This window comes from Pelobates fuscus, chromosome 8 (assembly GCF_036172605.1).
Source record: "Pelobates fuscus isolate aPelFus1 chromosome 8, aPelFus1.pri, whole genome shotgun sequence".
NCBI classification, from domain to species: domain Eukaryota; kingdom Metazoa; phylum Chordata; class Amphibia; order Anura; family Pelobatidae; genus Pelobates; species Pelobates fuscus.
This window is the reverse complement of record NC_086324.1, coordinates 174,871,539-174,892,085: the sequence shown is the minus strand read 5'-3', so window position 1 is coordinate 174,892,085 and position 20,547 is coordinate 174,871,539. Positions and strand designations below refer to the sequence as shown.

The window sequence follows — 20,547 nt, the reverse complement described above, 5'->3', positions numbered from 1 at the left end:
ACACACACACACACACACACACACACACACACACAGATTACACACTGTGTGTCAAGGTGTGTGTATCTGTGTGTCAGTGCGTGTATCAGTGTGCCACTATGTGCCAGTATGTGTGTGTGTGTGTATCTGTGTGTCAGATATACAACTGGCACATTCAAGCACAGATATACACACCTTGACACACACCGGCACATAAAAAAACAAACTGCGCAATTGTAATTTTTTTTTTCCGGGGGGTGAGGGGGTGGGGGTCCACAATGTTTCAGATTCAGAATCGGCATATTTAAACAGCAGCAAGTGGAACACATACTCATGCACTGATGAAAACTTGTGGAGAGTCGAGACGCATCTGCACTTGAGAAGACTGTGTGCTGTCATTGAGGACTTTATCCTGCACAGCTGGACTTTATCCTGCACATTAAGCACCTTCAGCAAGTCAAACTGTTCTAGGGTTCTGGAGTGTCCCTTTAAGAGACACACAGAGAGAGCATACATTATGTTGTATTCAGTAATTCAGCTCTCCGCCCAGACTGGAGATTGTTAATTATAAAGTTGAATACTGACAGCTCTTACAGGTTGGCGTATGTCCCACTCATGCAGCTGATCCATTGATTGTTACCTATATCAGCAATAAGTAAAGTATTTAACACTAGGCGTCATTTGGTATTTATAGCTGCTATTAAACCTCTGAGAGTCACAGAGTGAATGCTGAGTCTGGGGATTTCTGCTGAAGGGTATGAAGTGCAATATGTACACTAACACATTATCTATAAATCTCTGGGTTTGCTTTCATACATTCCCTCTTCCTGGTCACCATTATTCTCCGACGACCGGTTTGTCTTCCTCTCTTACTGTTTTGCACGATCCATCATGGTGGTATCCATTTCTCCCCGCATCTCCACCAGCCATGTTCCCTCTCCTGCTAGCCTTCAGTCCCTTCCTCACCTTATTATGCTCTCACCCAAATCCAGCCCATTTTTCATGCAGTTTCCTCATTTAGACATTTCCATCTCATTTTTTCCTTTTGTTCTGTTTGGACAACCTCTACCAACCTCTACTGCAGCCATATTCTGATTTTGGCTTTCTCTAGTTTTTTCCTCTTCCCACCTTTCCTGCCTCCGTAAGTCTTTTCATTCTCCATGTTATCTCCCTTGTGTCCCATTTTATACTCAGGATGGTAAAACACGAGGGACAAATTGGGACCTTTCCACCAAATGTATGAATTTTGTGATGAATTAATTTACAAAACAGGAAAAATAAATAATATAAATAAAAAATAATGTTTAACTCTTGGAGGAAGATTGATGGTATTTTGACTCATTATATTCAGCAACTTAAATCTGATTTCTTAATATTTTGCACTCTAACCATACATTTTTACATATACAGGTTTAGCATTTATTTCTGCACTTGCTCAGCCACTTTCCACCACTTTAAATTCAAGATCTTCTAAAAGGTGATAAGTAGGGGTACCATGGGAAATGAAAGACGATTTGCAGTTAGCTTTGTATAATAAAAACATGCAGTGATTGGAAGACAGTGATTGGAAACCAGTGATGGCAAATCAGTAATTGAAAGTCAATGATGTGAAGCTATTTTAGGAAGACAATGATTGGAAGACAGTGATTAGAAGACAGTGATTGGAAGACAGTGGTTTGAAGACAGTGGTTGGAAGACAGATTGGAAGACAGTGATTGGAAGACAGTAACTGTGAGCTGTGAAAATATCTGAAATGGAAGTAGACATTCAGACTCAGATATGGTGTGGAGGATGCAGAAGAGCAGTGTTTGAGTTGCAGTGTTTGGGCCATGCAGCAGAGAAAGTCATCAGTGAAAAGTTTTCGTTTATATTGAAGTAAAATGTCAGAGAGAGTTAATAGAGGATATATGTTTGATGAAGGGATGTATGGTTTTGTGAAAGAGTAGGGATGTTTGATGATACGTAGATGGTAATATGATGGAACGATGCCTCTGATTGACTACATGGACCTCAAAACTATCAAACAATTGCTGCTACTATCGCAGGCAGACCATAGCTGTATATAAGCTTGCCAGATAGTTTTATTCAGTTTTCCAGACAATATGAAACAGCACAAATAAACAGGGATATGGCAGAACAATCCCATCTCATGAACCAAATTCCACAAAGATACTAGATAGAGATAGATACTAGATAGATAGATATAGATGGATACTAGATAGAGATAGATAGATACTGTAGATAGATAGATAGATAGATAGAGATAGATACTAGATAGAGATAGATAGATAGATAGATAGATACTGTAGATAGATAGATAGATAGATAGATAGATAGAGATAGATACTAGATAGAGATAGATAGATACTAGATAGAGATAGATAGATAGATAGATACTGTATAGATAGATAGATACTGTATAGATAGATAGGTAGATACTGTATAGATAGATACTGTATAGATAGATAGATAGTGTATAGATAGATAGATAGATAGATACTGTATAGATAGACAGATAGACAGACAGAGTACAGCAAACAAAAAACATACTTTTTTGTCTGGATTTATTTGTAAGGAATTTAAGAACATCTGAGACAAAATATCAAAGAGACAAGAACATAGGAAGGAGGTGAAATGTTCTATTAAATTAACAAAAATAGAAATAGGGATTTCATCAGTAAATAAATTATTATTAAAGCTGTTTGATTAGATTGTGAGTAGTGATGTCGCGAACCCGAAATTTTCGGTTCGCGAACGGCGAACGCGAACTTCCTCAAATGTTCGCGAACCGCGCGAACCGCCATTGACTTCAATGGGCAGGCGAATTTTAAAACCAACAGGGACTCTTTCTGGCCACAAAAGTGATGGAAAAGTTGTTTCAAGGGGACTAACACCTGGACTGTGGCATGCCGAAGGGGGATCCATGGCAAAACTCCCATGGAAAATTGCACAGTTGATGCAGAGTCTGCTTTTAATCCATAAAGGGCAGAAATCACCTAACATTCCTAAATCACAATGGATATGGATTGACACCTAACATATGACATATTGACACCTTGACAAATGGATTGACACCTTGACATATGGATTGACACCTGTCCTCAGAGACCCTGATGCACACGGACACAGAGCAGAATAGGGACTGTTCCCCCTACATAGGGTCACTTGGCAGATATGGCGTGGTCGTGGGAGGAGGAGGAGGATCACTTTCACCTCTTCCCCTGTTAGATTCCCGTTGTGCTGTGACATCACCCTTATACTCTGTGTAAACCATACTTTTTAATTTATTCTGCAAATGCTGCATCCTTTCCGACTTGTAATTCGGTAACATTTCCGCCCCTGTCTGCTTATACCGGGGGTCTAGTAGCGTGGACACCCAGCACAGGTCGTTCTCCTTCAGCCTTTTTATACAGCAGGCACGACAGCATGAAAGACCCCATTTGCACAAGGTTGGATGCCGAACTACTAATTTCCCGTTCCTCCTCCTCACACAGAGCAGAATAGAGACTGTTCCCCCTACATAGGGTCACTTGGCAGATATGGATTGACACCTGTCCTCAAAACTCCTGATACACACTGACACAGAGCAGAATAAGGACTGTTCCTCCTACATAGGGTCACTTGGCAGATATGGACTGACACCTGTCCTCAAAACCCCTGATACACACTGACACAGAGCAGAATAGGGACTGTTCCTCCTACATAGGGTCACTTGGCAGATATGGATTGACACCTGTCCTCAGAGCCCATGATACACACTGACACAGAGCAGAATAGGGACTGTTCCCCCTACATAGGGTCACTTGGCAGATATGGATTGACACCTGTCCTCAGAGCCCATGATACACACTGACACAGAGCAGAATAGAGACTGTTCCCTGTCCACAGAGACCATGATACACACTGACACAGAGCAGAATAGAGACCGGGGGTCTAGTAGTGTGGACACCCAGCACAGGTCATTCTCCTTCAGCATTTTTATACGAGGGTCCCTCAACAGGCACGACAGCATGAAAGACCCCATTTGCATAGGTTGGATGCCGAGCTACTCATTTCCCGTTCCTCCTCCTCACACAGAGCAGAATAGAGACTGTTCCCCCTACATAGGGTCACTTGGCAGATATCGGTTGACACCTGTCCTCAAAACTCCTGATACACACTGACACAGAGCAGAATAGGGACTGTTCCTCCTACATAGGGTCACTTGGCAGATATGGATTGACACCTGTCCTCAAAACCCCTGATACACACTGACACAGAGCAGAATAGGGACTGTTCCTCCTACATAGGGTCACTTGGCAGATATGGATTGACACCTGTCCTCAAAACCCCTGATACACACTGACACAGAGCAGAATAGAGACTGTTCCCCGTCCACAGAGACCATGATACACACTGACACAGAGCAGAATAGAGACTGTTCCCCGTCCTCAGAGACCATGATACACACTGACACAGAGCAGAATAGAGACTGTTACCCCTACATAGGGTCACTTGGCAGATATGGATTGACACCTGTCCTCAAAGCCCATGATATACACTGACACAGAGCAGAATAGAGACTGTTCCCCCTACATAGGGTCACTTGGCAGATATGGATTGACACCTGTCCTCAAAACTCCTGATACACACTGACAGGGTTACCGTGACAACGCTCCGCGCGGCCGCGAGAGTTGCAGAGGAAGCTGACCTGGGAGCTGCACGGACGAAGGAGAGAGAAGGGAGCTGACAGGAGCTGCGGTGAAGGTAAGTTACAGCTTCCTGACAGCCCCCGGTCCATGTCTGTATTATGGCAATGAAAACAACTGACTCGAGTATAAGACGAGTGAGTGTTTTTCAGCACAAAAAATGTGCTGAAAAACTTGTCTTATACTCGAGTATATACGGTATGTTCCTTTCATTTGGAACATTCATATATTGCTTTTATGTATTTTTGCATTTACCGGTCCTATGTATTTGTCTACATTTTATGAGATTTTATAAATATTGTTTTTACCCTAGTGGCAATGATTTGCATTTTATATATATATATATGTATCATTTTATGCAGGTACAAATACTGTTTTTATTAGTATAGAATATATTGGTTTAAACACCTAAACGTATGATTGATAATTAGGCAATGTATATAAAGAAGAACTGAAGCACTAGACACTATTATGTCTCTGATGAAGTAGGGCCCATTCCCTACGAAACGCGTAAGACAGGCGTCCCAGCAACACACGGGATCAGACGCATGTACCAGCAGCACCACTAATCTCCACACGCAGGACCTGTTTGGAAAGTACCGCCACCGGAGGCATCTGTCCTGCACGTCCCCTGAAGTGAGGCTCCTGCTCGGGACGTGCTCACAGACACAAGCCATCCTCACCGGCAGCTGTATATTGAATCATCACAATCCGTATCCATCCTTAACAATCCGAAGGTCCTTGCTGTTATTTTTCTATGCATCAGTCTGGTAATGCACTTCTGAATCTAGTGTGACCTGTATTTTTATTATATTTAACTTTTTCCAAGTTATTTTAATATATTCAATAAACTGGCATTTTTTATATGAAGTGATCCAGTTTTATGCTTCAGTTTTCCAGCGATATATTGTTTCCATTTTTATTGCCTAAAGCTAACAGTTCCTTGTACTGTATAGCTTATTTGTTACTTCTATCTTTTACAAAAGTATATTATTTGCAACAGGTATCATTTATCCCTCATGTTGTTTGGGATATAGACACCAGTTTCATACATATTTGTTGGTCATCCAGCAGAGAATTTGGTCTCTCATTTTTCCCTTTTTGTATTTTTGCATTTATTTATTTAAACATATATATATACACACACATTTTTTTCTATTTATCACCCCCCTATATAGCACTGCTTTGACGTTTGCACATTCTTAAAGGATATTTAAAGGTATAGCAGCATTCTCTTTGTATTTTTGCACATTTAAAGGGATATTCCGTTTATTCGAGATCTCCACTCATAGCACCTTTATTCACATTTTTGCACATTTATAGGGATACTTTGTCTATTCCAGATTTAAAGGCATAGTACCATATATTTATATTTTTATTCTCTATTTAGTAGTATTTTAGCCATTAGTCACAGAGCCAGCTCCTGGTATTCCCAGTCTTCTAGAGAGTTCTTTTCCCTTGTTCTATATAGGTTTTTAGTGAATCCCTATCATTACCAGTTTTCGAGCAGCTTCGTGCTAGTCCGTCTCCCTCTCTCCTGTGTGGTACACTAGGTACACCAGAACCATTCTACATAAATAAATGTTTATTTATATTTCCAGACATAAAGATGAACCCCCATTTATTTTATTACATATTCCCACCCACTGGCCTCGGATGGGAACAGAGGAATGAAGACCCCCATTACTTATTTAAAAGTCTCCCACCCAGTGGTCAGGTGAAAGCATAGGGACATAAAATGTCTCCAATATAGTAATATGGATGTCTTATTGATTTCCATAAGATTTTTATTTATTCATTTTTTTAGTGTGGCGGCTAATTTACAAGTCCCGGACAGCCACCATGTTATTAACTGTGTGACGCTAAGGATTTTCCAGTACCAGTGGGTAAATAGTTCAGATTTTTTTTTAAAATCAAGACACCGATTTGAGGTCCACAGCCTCCGTCTGGCGTTGTTTGAACTGAATGTAATTCAAACCAAATTCAGGCTCTTTCAGGGCCGGAATTACAAAATCTTGGCATTGTAAAACATGACCAATATCCAGAGCTTGCTTACTATTACATTGGTGCTTTGTAAATATTCCAGTTCCTAAACTCTAAGTAGGTTTCGGATGCAAAAAGCACGATTTTAAACCAGACACTGAATGCAACCTGCCTACTGGTGTAGATTCAGAATTGCCATTCTGGTCGGAATTTCTTCCAGACAAAACCCAGTGTTCAGCGATTAACTCAAGGAAGATAAATAATGCTCTCCGATTTTTGTTTTAATAGAACAGGAATTTAATGTATTCAACGAACATGCACCAACGGTAACAATACCTGGAAATACCTGTCTATACAGCAATCGGATAAATACTTGCAAACACATAACATACAGGGATATAATCTCTAATTAGTGGGGTAATAGCTGCTTGATCCAAGGATAAATCTGACTGCCATTCTGGGGTCAAGAAGGGATTTTTTTCCTAGCTTGTTGCAAAATTTAAAAATGCTTCAAACTGTTTTTTTTTTTTTTGCCTTCTTTTGGATCAACAGCAAAAAACAAATGTGAGGAAGGCTGAACTTGATGTACGCAAGTCTCTTTTCAGCTATGTAACTATGTAGCCTTCAGAAACACAGCATGGAAGTATATGATTATAAGGATGGCTATGCCATCTTTAGTAATTTGCTGATCTAATGAATTCCATTTTGACATGATGAATATTTTCTTTAAAAAGAAGGAAATGCAAAATTATGATTGCAACAAAATATAGTGAAAAGGCCACTCCACTGCCCAAAGACAAAAATGAATATAAATAACTGTTTAGTAGATATACCCCAAATGAAAACATGCATGCATTAAATTATGTATTTCTTCATTGGGGATATGTCTAAAATCAGCTTGAAGTTCTCTGTCTGCTGCTTTTGCCAGCCCTCCCCTTCTAATCCCGCCCAGACTTCCTGTGGCTGTCCAATCACAGACTTCCCAGAGGAGTCTTTGTAAGTCAGGTGCTCTGGGCAATTGCTGCCTCTTGAGTTTATCTCCATTGAGCTAAACAAACCAGGAAGTAACATTACCTGTTGTCTGATTGAAAGACAAGGGGGTGTAAACAGGTTAATTTATAAAAGTGTCAATTTCTATTTAAATCTGCACTTTTTAGAAATGAAACACACTCTTCACACACAAAGTTTTTCAGTGAGCTAAAGTTGTTTAGAGGTCTAGAGTGCCCCTTTAATAACCACAAACTGTAAAATCGCTTTTTCGAGTTTCAAATATATAGAAATAAATCTTATAGGTAGAGAAAAAAGGTATAAACCGTCAGAGATGTATACTCTGCCCTCGATTTAGCGAACAGGAAAAAAAGAGTGATTGAAAGTAATTTGATACTTTGTATATTTAGTTTGGCATCTACTCAATATGGAAATCATCTTCAAAAATGGTCTTCGTGAATCACTGTGTAGTTTAGACTCTACGCGTAACCTTGAAATAAGGGATTGCAGGTGACCTGATTTTAATGCTATAGAAACATAGAAACATAGAATGTGACGGCAGATAAGAACCGTTCGGCCCATCTAGCCTGCCCAATTTTCTAAATCCTTTCATTAGTCCCTGGCTTTACCTTATAGCTAGGATAGCCTTATGCATAACCCACGGTATGTTTAAACGTTGGATATGCATAAGGCTATCCTAGCTATACATGATAATTGTAAATAATAAGATGGAAAATAAAATGTTACGTGTTAGCTCTTCAGTCTTGTAGAGATATGTGACCTGCTTTCTTATTTATAAAACACAGATTGCGATGAACCCCTTAACAAACAGGGCTATTTTGAAATGTAAGACCTTTGTGACAGACCTTTGTCACAAATTCTTGCCATGAGTGAATTCTACCACAAGTTCCCCCTTTTTTGTTTAAGTAACCCACGCATATTGTATATCATTGTTTTAAAGGAGAAATCTGACTTTCTTTTGATACCCTATATGTATACATAACACAGTATTAAATACCAATAAAATATTTAAACTCTGAAGAAAACAAGAACATTTCATTCTCAGTTTGACATTTAATCATTTTTACACACAATTTCTATATAAACCAAAACCACATGGAGACACAAATTAATAATCACAAAAAGCCAGGTGCAAACCATATAAACACTCCCTCAATTGCTTAACTACAAAGATCCAAATATAATACCGAATGCACACTAAAAAAGCAACAGATATCAAGTACAAATCTTTAATAAGTAGGCAAATTACAACGAATAACAAAAAATAAACTAAGTAACAAAATGAGGCAAACGGTAATCAAGAGTAATTTACCCAAATCTTACAAGCCTCAAGGCAGAAACTCAAGTCACCAACCCCCTCCTCCAATGTTTTGGCACCAACTGGTTGCCTTTATCAAGGGTACCTGTATCCAAGTTTTCATGTCTTTTAAGGGTTTTTAAAGCCCTCATACAGCTGATGGCCATCGGCATGAAATTATAACCATCCTCGGAAGTGACATCATCACTGCAGATATACTTAGGAAAAACCCACCATACATGACATATATACATAACTAAATATCATAATAATTGTAATAAACATTTAACAAAGTGTGAGGAACTGACTCTGCTGGGTTTCGAACCCTGGTTTACAGACTGCAGGGACATGATCTATACACTAAAATTGCTTCATTAAACTAATGTTTGTTTGGTGCCCACAGTGTCCCTTAAAGTAGATTAAAAAGATTGTTATGGACCAGTTGGTATTTCTGTGAACACAACCTACCCCCTGTGCCCTCACAGTGGGGCTCTAACAGATGGAAATGTTTGGGGCTTTATGGCACCTGTAATGGACAACAACAAGGGGTACTTTTCCACCAAGACTATGATTAATTGTATGCATATTTAAAATGTTTTCAGACCCCTCTTACTTCCTCAATTTTACCAATAAAATAAAATATAAAAAATCGAATTTTCTTAACTTAGAGTTTTTCATTTACCATTCATCAAGCCAAATCTTCTTTAAAAAGCCAACAGTCTAAATATGGTGCAAAGCAAATCCCCAAGTCCAATATGCTAAATGTATTCAGGGTTTTTATTTTAAATTATAAATTTCTTGCAAAGATCTGAGAGCCTCTGTTTGAGTTATCTTTTGCCACTCCAGTGGGATTTCAGCAGGTTCAGCATTAAAGCATTCAGCAAACTGTTCATTAAACTGTTTAAGAACATATTTCCAGTAATTTGAGGAACTCATGTCTCTGTCTGGTTGTATCATCCAGTTTGGATAAATTGTGCGATAATCTTTGTATCGGTGCCATTTGCCATCTGTGTCTGAGTTTATAAAACTGTCATTGGACAGGACATCAGTGGAACATATGGAGTTGCAAAGAACATTGGATTCTGACCACATATATTCGGCTAATCCTTTAGGGCGATGGATAGTTACAAAGTGATTCTCATGCTTAGTTCCAGCAGCTTCACAGGGAACTTCACAGAATGGACATTTTTTCCCACAACCAATGATCTTCTGAAACAGTTCATCATGAGGCTTCAGGGTTAGATTAGACAAGACAGTCTCAATATCCATCGATTTTATACTGGACGTGAATTCTTTTTCCATTGTATTGAGGAAATACTCAATGTCTTTAGAAAATTGGTGGATGCTTGAGGTGTTTTGGAAACCTGTCACTTTCATTGCATTCCTTGAAAGCACCAAGTGTTTATTTAACTCCACAGAGAAGATTTCCAATAATTCGGGAACATTTTTACTATTTTGGACCTTCCGGTCTCTAAGAGCAGTTCTGACCTTTTCAGTAATGGAAGAGAGAATTTTTGATAAAAAGTTGCCGAAACTTATTGGGCTTCCATATTTTTTAGCAATATACTTTGAAATCCAGTTTTTCACATAGTTTTCATACTGTGAAACATATTGAAAGTAGTTTTCAAATCGATTTATTTCAAGCAGATCCTTCAGAAGCGAGAACTGGAAGTGTTTCCGACTTCTGAACCTCGTAGCATCAACACCTTGAAAAATGTCATCAATAATTTCTTTCCCGAGATTTTTATAGATGTATTCAAATATGGCAGGTTTCAAACATTGCTCGTAGAACTGTTTAGCATAATCCCTGGACTTATCTTTGTGCTGCAATCTATTTTTAAATATTGAGAAGTACTGAGGTTTAAATCCGTTGAGAAGAAGTTTTGGATCATTATTTATGCCAAAATCATCGTGCATCTTCTGAAACAGAGGAGCTGCTTTACCCAAGATATGAAGCTTTAGATCCACTTCAAACAGTGAGGTAGGTTGGAGTTTTCTAACTTCTGCTTTATCCAGTTTGCGATTTATCATAGAAAGTATCTCCTGGCAATATACTTCATTATAATCTTCTTTTGTGTTAACTTTTTCCATAACATAATAATGGCAATCAGCTGTTAATGACTGAGCAATGTGAGACAACTTTTTGAAACAGTCTTTAGTAAAGAACTCCTTAATTCCTTTCATTGAGAAAAAAACAATGTCTATGTAATCCTTAATCACATCAAAATGTTTCTGCCCGTAGTCTTTTAGTGACCTAACATTATTTAATTTCTCATTGACAGCCCCTGGTCTGTTCCTCATCTCCCGTTTCAGTTGTTCCAGAATTTCAACATCAATTCGATGTTTTCGCAACCGAGTCACCTTTAGTTCTGTTAAAATATTATCCCAAAATGCTTCAAACTCCAGTTTCAGTTCTCTCTCATCCAGCACACTTTGGCTCATTTTGTGAATCTCTAAATGTTTAAGAATAATTTCTTCAATAGACTCCTGAAATTTACTTTGCATGTTTTGGATTTCACTTTTGCAGTTTTGGATTCTGACCGTCTCCCAACATTTGCTTGATGCCATAACTTCTAGATCTTTCCTGAGACTTTTGACATGAATCAGAAAATCTTCCCTGTATCTTTCCACCAAATGAACATTGGCACAGCCACTCTTAAAGAACAGTATTAACTGATTTGTCATGTTGGCCTCCTCGCTGTCTAGCAGTTTTTTTATATCATTTGTTATCATATCTGATGTTCCTTTCTGTAGATTTTCGGGATACTGGTTTTTAATAACATTTTCAGATGTAGCCAAGTGAGAATGAACCCGTTTGCGGAAGTCCCATTCCAACTCTGAGTATTTCATGGACAGCTGATCATAGGCTTCTGCCACTAGGATGTTTCGGAAACTGAAAATAAACGTTTCATGCTTTACAGCATTCCACAAACTCTTTATCCATTCAATAAATGAATGGGTATTTTGTGGTAATGATGATTGCCTTCCTTTTAAGAAACCAAAAAGATATTTTCTTAATTTGAAGACATTTTCACTGTATCCTTGGTTTACTGGAGCCATGGGTGGGACCCCATGCCATAATCCAGGAATGTACCAGCTGTGTTCTTCAGGATTATAATCAATGATATCAGAAAATTCCATGGATTTATTCCTTCTCTCCATTTTAGCTGCAACCTTTGTCATATCATTAAGTTCTTTCAGAAGATTTGCCCTACCAACCATATTGTTTTCATGTGCTGCCACGTCACCTACATTCTGATGTACGAGGTGACAGTTTGGTTTCTTTCCAACTTCACTCATCCTAAGGAAAGCATGAACCACAATCTGCAAGGTGTCTTTCATTTCTGCTGAGTTCTCCATGGCCATGTTAATTATGGTGATATCACTCAGCCCGACCACTAGCGTTGCCAGCTCATTGTCATGTTCATAGCTGTTCTCAAGAGAAGACAATTCAGGAGCTTTTAGACCTTCAGTATCAATCACCAGAATAAAGTCACAGCACAGCTCCTGCCGGACATCCTCTTTCACTTTAATAAGGGTCATGAAAGCCCCTCGTGTACATCGTCCACTGGCCACTGGGAACTGCAAACCAAACATGGTGTTCAGAAGGGTGGATTTCCCCGTACTCTGAACTCCCAGCACACTGATCACTCTCATTCTGCATCGTCCTCCTGTCTTAGTGTCCAGCTCAGTCAGGACATCAGTTATCCAATGCAGGGGGATATTGGAGGCATCGCCATCAATCAGCTCTAATGGGAACCCACCCAGCAGGAGATCAGCTGCTATTTCTGGGAGATGACTGAATTGTCTCTGGTTTGGACTGATTTGTTTCTGTTTAATCATAGAACATTCAGCTTCATAGAACTGCCCCATCTCACGCAGGAAGTGTTCAATCCCCAACGAACTGTCTGAAATATTTTGGGAAAGTCCCTTTAGTTCATTTGTATTTGCTGACATAGCAATGCTTTTTCGCCTGTACTCAGCCTGTAACACTGGCACATTGTCTCTGGAAATTGAATCAAGATAAAACTTCATCCATTTCATAAAATAACACTTTTCTGTACCAGTTAATTTTGTTATAGATGTGATAAAGTTCTTCATACCTTCAGGCACTTGGTGTTGATATTGGGTCTTCGTTAAGTCAAAGCATTTTTTGATGAGTTGATTTCTGTAAGTGTTGGTGTTACATCTTCCTTGATTCTTCATTCTACACATCTCTTTTTCCAAGCCAGATATCTCCTTCCACAGATCACCCTGCAATCGCATAGTATCTTTCTTGTATTGAGCCACATCCTTTATTTTTCTAGTGATTAACAAGGCATGCTTCCTGGCTTCCTGACATTCCACAGAATCCTCATCTACTCTTATTTTATGTTTATTGACCTTGATAATCATATTTTCCAGGCTTAGTTGGTTGTCTTTGTCCTTCATAGAATCTAAAATAATAAGCTGTATATTGTTAACAGATTGAATGGCATTTCTATCGTGGGTCTTAATCATGCCAACTTTCAATTCTTTAGACAATTTTTTTAAGTTTTCTCTTGTCATCTGCATTTTCTGTTTGTCGTTATTTTGGCTAAGAACAAAATAGTAATGTATCTTTGTGTTGGTCAACTGGGAAAACAGTCTGTAATCCTCTTCAGTAAAACTCTCAATAAATATAAAGACGGCGGCAGATATCTGTGTTAGAAAGGTGAATTGTGTCAAGTTAGATTTCAGGTCTCCATGTAAATTGGTGACAGCAAAGGGTTCTGGGAAAGTTTCAGAGTTCCCCGAACCACCAGGGAAGAACCAAGATATTTCTACTAACCCGTCAGAGACATTTCGAGGGTAATTCCCGCAATCCATATCCTGATTCACAAAAATACTGTAATGTGCATGAGCCGGGCTTAGCAAATGATTCAGGAATTTAGATTTGGATAAGGTACATGTACCCAGCCGCACAAAAGAGAAGGTCGTCATGGGAATGTTCACCACATTATCCTCCATAAAACCTTTACTGTCTGCTAATGAGTGAGGTCTCCATCTCTTCACAATTTCTCTCATTGCCCATAACATGAAGGTGCAGTTAGAGCCATCACCAGCAGGGAGCAGCAGAGGGACAGCAAACTGGCACATGGACATCTTGGTTACAATTTCCTGTTGTAAGAAATGGTCTGAACAATTCAGGAGAACACACAGAACATCCAGGGGGTGGACAGAATCAGACGAGTCTGTTTCTTCATCATCGTCATAACTCTGAAACCTGCTCAGACTATCCTTAGTCTTTGCACTTTGTGCAGGTTCTTTAAGTGTTGTGTTTCTTGTGTTCACATTGAGAGCCATTACATTCTGCAGAAAATACCAGGGAATGTTCTCTACAGACCGTAATTCAATGTCATTTATGGATTCCTGCCCGATATTCAAGACGTACTGTAGAGTGAGCTTTTTCTGTCTGTATTCTCCCATCTTTAGTCGTGACACTAGGGCAGTAAATTCAGGGCTTTCTCCTGGGGAAAAAAAGGCAGGTAAAGTAGATTTGTTTAAATGTGTATGTCATGATATTTTTACATTAAGGGAACACTCCGAGCACCTTAACCACTACAGTGGTGAAACATCTCCCAAAGGAGAGCAGTTTGAGGGTCTATATATATTATTACTCACCTGAGATAACACTTTGTGATTTTGGAATGGAGGGTCCTTCCCCTATTTCCTCCCACATAGGCTGTGAGCTCTGCACCTATTATAAAGAACGAAATGAATTACATTATTTTAGAGCAGGACCCAGAGAATGTCACGTTAAAGTGGCATGTTATGCTGATTTTCAAGCTTTCTATGTTTCTCACTGTCAGAGAGAAATTACTTGCCTATATTTCCTACTCCCCTTTTCTGACAGCCATCTTTATTCCCTTGGGTCCGACTGTCAGTCATCTGACCCAACACTCACTATTTAACAACCATTTATCGCTTTTCAAAGTCGCCTGACAGGAACGAGCACTCGATTCTAAAAAGTAACAGATGGTTGTAAAACAGTGAGAATTGGGTCAGATAACTGACGGTCAGACTCAAGGGGCATAAAGATGGTCGTGAATGGGAAAAGCAAGTGATATCTTCAAAAAACTTCAAAAAAACATTAATTTATAACTTAAAAATTATACTTATTCGTTAAGACAAAATGCAAATGCAAATTACAATATAACTCTTGAGCATGCTGTATCTGCACTTTGTGATGAGTGCTAGCTCCGCAGGAAGAGTACCTGAGTACTGCACAGTACCCAAGGGTAAGGAGGCTTTACCCTAATACTCTGTGACACCTACTGATACATACTGAATAACACCCCAACCCTGGCTTACTTGTAACGTGTCGGATAATCTTTCCTGGCTGTTTGTTTTCTGCGCGTTCATATTGTGTTTGTTATTTATGGACCACTTTCTCCAACCCACAAGCTCATCAAATTGTTGTATCTTTTCATTAACATTTACCGGCTTCATCTCTATATATTTGGTAAACAAAACAATAACAAATCAATCAATTTCAAATCACGAAGCACCAAACCCATGACATTCTTGGGGCAATGCTGTTAACAGTAGGGGTTCACTTTGAGGTCTACAGACTCTGCATCATTCAGAATTGAATCGATTCCATATACAGTTTGATGACAGGTGCAGATAATATTACTGACATACTGAATTATCCTTTAATGTGACATCAGAGAGACAGTGTGTTATAATGTTACAAACCTTTATCTTCATCGCGCTCACAGGTATTTGTTCCCGATGTGTCTTTGTTTGTGACATCGAGTACGCTGCGCATAGCCATGTATCCACTTTTGTCTTGTAGATATTGGGACGAATCAGGGCGTAGCTGAGAATTTATGAATTAGACAGAAAGATCAATAATAGTAAAATACACACAAATAAAGTTTCATCCATTTCAAACCAAGTAGTTATTATGTATTTATGGTGTATCATTGTTTGAGCGCAGTTTGCTAATTAAGATTAAGTCAACAGTGGACACGCAGGGATATTTTTATTATCCTGCTTTTACAAACACAATTTATTCCACAAAAAAACGAATAATAACAAAAAAAATAAAAAAAATAAAAAGCAAAATAAAAATCTGGACTTACAGGTGGCAAGTCTGGCTGGAATGACCTGTTGTCTTCTCCTGGTCTCTGATATGGCTCGGGAGACATATGCGGAGAGTATTTATGGGTCTTGGGAGGGTGACTGGACAAATCATCTTTCCTGACGTGTAATTTCGGTGCTGAATGATTCAAAATGGAGTTGGACAGTAAGACTTTACATTTAGAATTGAGGTAGTTGTAAATACAGAAAGATCTTTGACAAACACCTTTATTTCTGAACCAGATCCGTAATCTAACGATGACCTGAACCACATACAAGCAGAACACAAAATAACAGAAACTTTATATTGTTACAAATATAATAATAGCAAAGTTATTAAAGTAGCAGTCCATGCACCATAACCACTGCAGTGCATGGTGGTGGGTATGGCACCAATATTGTCCCTATTTTGATTTAAAGGAACACTTCAGGCACCAAAACCACTTCATGCCAATGAAGGGGTTAATGTACCCAAAGTCCTAATGCCTTCTTAATCTCAAATGTTAAGCTGTTCTCATCTTCTTCGCTGGAACTGCTCAGCAAATGTGGGAGCATCATACGTTTTGAAGCATTACTTGTCCTGGGTGGCAAGGGATCAGAGCCCAGGGCCATGCTGGCCCACCGGGATACTGGGAAATTTCCCGGTGGGCCGTCGGCACCTGGGGCCGGGGAGACATTTCGGTGACCTGCGGCCGCAGGGAGAACTTGAATGGCGGCCGCAGTGGAAGCTCTTCTGGCGGCCGCTGGGGGAGCAGGCTGTTCTGTCTCTGCTCCCCCGCCCTCGCGCGCTAGAAAGAGACCGAGGCCAGAATATGATGTCATATTCTGGCCCCGGTCTCATTAAGCTGCGCGCGAGGGCGGGAGAGCAGAGATAGAACAGCCTGCTCCCCCAGCGGCCACCAGAAGAGCTTCCACTGCGGCCGCCATTCAAGTTCTCCCTGCGGCCGCCAGCACACCTATCAGTCTGCCCACCCACACAGGTAGCAACAAGTATGTATTTCAGTGTGGGAGTGTGTGTGTGTGTGTGTGTCATGCTGTGTGTGTGTCTGTCTGTGTCATGGTGTGTGTGTGTGTGTGTCTGTCTGTGTCATGCTGTGTGTGTGTCTGTGTCATGCTGTGTGTGTGTCTGTCTGTCTGTGTCATGCTGTGTGTGTGTCTGTGTCATGCTGTGTGTGTGTCTGTGTCATGCTGTGTGTGTGTCTGTCTGTGTCATGGTGTGTGTGTGTCTGTCTGTGTCATGGTGTGTGTGTTTGTCTGTCTGTGTCATGGTGTGTGTGTTTGTCTGTCTGTCTGTGTCATGGTGTGTGTGTGTCTGTCTGTCTGTCATGTTGTGTGTCTGTCTGTGTCATGGTGTGTGTGTGTGTCTGTCTGTGTCGTGTGTGTGTGTGTCTGTCTGTCTGTGTCATGGTGTGTGTGTCTGTCTGTCTGTGTCATGGTGTGTGTCTGTGTCACTGTGTGTCTGTATCATGGTGTGTGTGTGTATCTGTCTGTGTCAGGGTGTGTGTGTGTCTGTCATGGTGTGTGTGTGTGTGTCTGTCTGTGTCATGGTCTGTGTCATGGTGTGTGTATGTCTGTCATGGTTTGTGTGTCAGTCGTGGTGTCTGTGTGTGTTTTTAAAAATAGTGTTTTACTCACCTTTTTTTTTTTCCAACGTCGTGCTGGTCTCTGCCTCTATGACTGAGATCATCAAGCTTGATGATCTCAGCCAATCCGCATTGACACAGGAAGCGCCTCTAGTGACCGTCTGAGTGTCTGTCAGTAGAGGTGTCACTACGAAGCAATGTAAATACTGCCTTTTCTCTGAAAAGTCAGTGTATACATTCAAAAGTCAGCAGGGACAGGCTATAGACACCAGAACCACTACATTAAGCTGTGTGTGTGTGTGCCTGCTAGTGAGTGAGCTTGCGTGTGTGTGTGTGTGTGTGTCTGCTACTGAGTGAGCTTGTGTTTTTATGTCAATGAGCTTGTGTGTGTTAGTGAGATTGTCTGTGTCTGCATGTGAGTATGCTTACTGTATAATTAAATGTTTTACCCTGAAAGGACCAATATATTATATTAGAAAAAACAATATATATATATATATTGCGACAATATATGGCGCAATGACTTATGGGGCTGGCATAGATTTTTTTTCTCCTGGGCTGCTTTGTATCCCCAGTCCGGCCCTGTCAGAGCCGCTGCTGCTGCTAAAGCGAATACCCTCGCAGGTACTGAGCAATTACAGACGTTAAGCCAGACCAGTGCCTTGGGGACTCCATTTCAGTTTTAAGCCATTCAAAAATTGTTTAACTCTCGAAGGTAGGAAGGTATTGGTAAACTCTGGACACCATAACCACTTAAATAACATGTGTGGCAAGTGTTCCTTTAATTAATTGGCTGAGAGCGTCAGCTATCACTGTCAGCCAATGAATGATGCCCAGAATGATGATATATTTAGAGCAGAATGGAAACTTATATTGGCTGGTTAGCCATCACTGTCTTAGACCTGGGAAACTCAGTGTGAATCCTGTACAGACCTCCTCACCAGGGCAAGACACCTACTGAAATAAATCCACCCCTTAAATCCTCATAGATTGCAAACTTGGGTAAGCAGGGCTTTCCTCACCTCAGAATATCCCTTTTCTATAATTGTAAAGCTCTGTGGAATATGTCGGAGCTATATGAATAGTAATAATAATAACTTTGCTTTGGTTATATCATGGAAGACAAGAAGGACCTCAGACACCCAAGGGACCAAAATAGGTGTTAAAGCATTGGAAAGTAATTTGATTCCTAACCTAAGATGGTACCAGTGGGCTCCTGGCACCATATCCACAGACTGTAGTGGTTATGGTGCTTAGAGTGTCTTTTAAGGAGTACTGTGTGGTTCTCTTCCCTCCAGTTTGAGCTGCTGTGTTCCCTGAGTATTCTACAGAGAGGAGTCGGTTTGGATCAGTGGCAGAAGCCTGACGCACTGTTCATGGACAATAGAGAGGTTGGCGGGGCAATAAAAGCAGGTATGTTTTGCAATGCTAAACTCTTGATCATAGTGTCTTTGCATTGTTTTGTTAACAGTTTAAATAGAATTAAACAACAAATGTCTGATTTCCGAGAATAATTTCCACCGACACGAAGAAAGAGGACATCCACCTGATTTCATCACCGTAATAATAATCTGAGTGAACACTCACCTTCCTGAGGGTGCTGTGTATTTTTTCTTGCACTTCCTTCACCTTTGCGATAATTTGGCTATAATCATGAGAAAGCAACTTACTGTAATTCACGTAAAATACATTTTTTTTATACCAGTAAAACCGGTTTTAAAGACAACAACACATTCCACAGTAGGATCAGGAGACAAAAACGTCATCAAATTGCAATGGATATTAAGACTTTTCTAACAAAAACTTGCTATCGTCTTTTAGGTTGATCAATTACACCATGACATCCAGATTTTCCCAGGTTCTTAAGGGTTGAAGAACGCAATCATAAAATTCTATAAAATAAAACAGGCATTCCGATGGGAATTAAAACAGATTTGTCATGTTTCCGTTCCCGGTGGCTGGCAGCTGGCAGCTCTGTTTATTATTTAACAATTAACATGGTCTTAGGCCTTATTAATGCACAAATTAATCTACACATATACAGTTTCCTATTGACCTTGACTTACTTGTACGACATTTAACGGTGAATCTTCGCGATCACTGGCAGCAGGTTTGGTGGGATAGCGATGGGATGACATCTTCTCCGAATCTCGGATTTCCTGTCCGCCGCGGTCTGGATCTATTATTACATTTTAAAATGTGCCATTAGTTTGTTCTGCGTTTGGTTTCAGAGATGTTGCATATTATGTGTTATCAATGCCCACTGGCTTTGCTCACTGTGTTATTAAATCTTAATACAGTTATAGTATTAATCTGTGCTCTGTTTGTGCCAATTTAAATCATAAAGAAACACACTGTTTTAGTTTGTGCTGATTTGTGTCACTAAACGTTCTTGCTATTATATAACATTACAGACATTACAATTTGAAAACATGCTCTGTCCAAATGCGGGACACAAGTTGTAACTATGTCCATTGCCCTCTACAAATTGTATCCAGTAAATCCTTAAACATAAATCACAATTGGGAAGTCTCCCTGCAATCTCATTTTGTATCAGAAAGAATGGTTTTGGGTTGTTTAGAATATGGTATCTGTGTGAAGGAGAACACACATTTATCCTTGTTAGGAATAGGGCACATATCTGGGTATCAATGCCCTGACTCGTGAGTTATACTCTGCCAATGCTTTTGATAATTTGCTGAAAACTCTGCCATGCATGTTTATCAGTTAAAGAGCCTTTCCAGACCACTCAAGCACTTCAGCTTCCTGTCGATCAGACAACTGGCCATTCTACTTCCTGGTTTGGTTAGCTCAGTGGAACTCAACTCAAGAGGCAGCAATTGCTCAGAGCACTTGCCTTGCAAAGATTTCTCATTGAACTGCATTGGGAAGTCTGTGCTTG

At 39.9% G+C, this 20,547-nt stretch overlaps 2 protein-coding genes across 2 annotated transcripts; both read right to left on the bottom strand.

Moving 5' to 3' along the window:
* Positions 1–9,630: 9,630 nt before the first annotated feature.
* Positions 9,631–14,681, bottom strand: LOC134572072 (up-regulator of cell proliferation-like). Its single transcript, XM_063430879.1, has 2 exons — positions 14,599–14,681; positions 9,631–14,444 (listed from the first exon to the last, which is right to left on the bottom strand). The coding sequence occupies exons 1-2, from the start codon at positions 14,654–14,656 to the stop codon at positions 9,733–9,735; spliced, it is 4,770 nt and encodes a 1,589-aa protein (XP_063286949.1). The 5' UTR covers positions 14,657–14,681; the 3' UTR covers positions 9,631–9,732.
* A 214-nt stretch (positions 14,682–14,895) lies between these two features.
* Positions 14,896–19,960, bottom strand: LOC134571388 (uncharacterized). The gene is made up of 6 exons (XM_063429591.1): positions 19,712–19,960; positions 19,233–19,290; positions 16,065–16,201; positions 15,676–15,799; positions 15,289–15,428; positions 14,896–15,054 (listed from the first exon to the last, which is right to left on the bottom strand). Exons 1-6 carry the CDS (start codon positions 19,781–19,783, stop codon positions 14,896–14,898), a joined length of 690 nt encoding a protein of 229 aa, XP_063285661.1. The 5' UTR covers positions 19,784–19,960.
* Positions 19,961–20,547: the final 587 nt, after the last annotated feature.

What these genes read in the sequence shown, in the direction of transcription:
- LOC134572072 (XM_063430879.1), bottom strand. Translation starts at nt 14,656, where the DNA reads ATGTGGGAGGAAATAGGGGAAGGACCCTCCATTCCAAAATCACAAAGT. An exon ending in ATCACAAAGTGTTATCTCAG is followed by an intron (nt 14,445 to 14,598) that starts GTGAGTAATAAT and finishes TTTTTTCCCCAG; the next exon opens with GAGAAAGCCCTGAATTTACT.
- LOC134571388 (XM_063429591.1), bottom strand. Translation starts at nt 19,783, where the DNA reads ATGTCATCCCATCGCTATCCCACCAAACCTGCTGCCAGTGATCGCGAA. An exon ending in CACCGTTAAATGTCGTACAA is followed by an intron (nt 19,291 to 19,711) that starts GTAAGTCAAGGT and finishes TCATGATTATAG; the next exon opens with CCAAATTATCGCAAAGGTGA. An exon ending in TACACAGCACCCTCAGGAAG is followed by an intron (nt 16,202 to 19,232) that starts GTGAGTGTTCAC and finishes TGAATCATTCAG; the next exon opens with CACCGAAATTACACGTCAGG.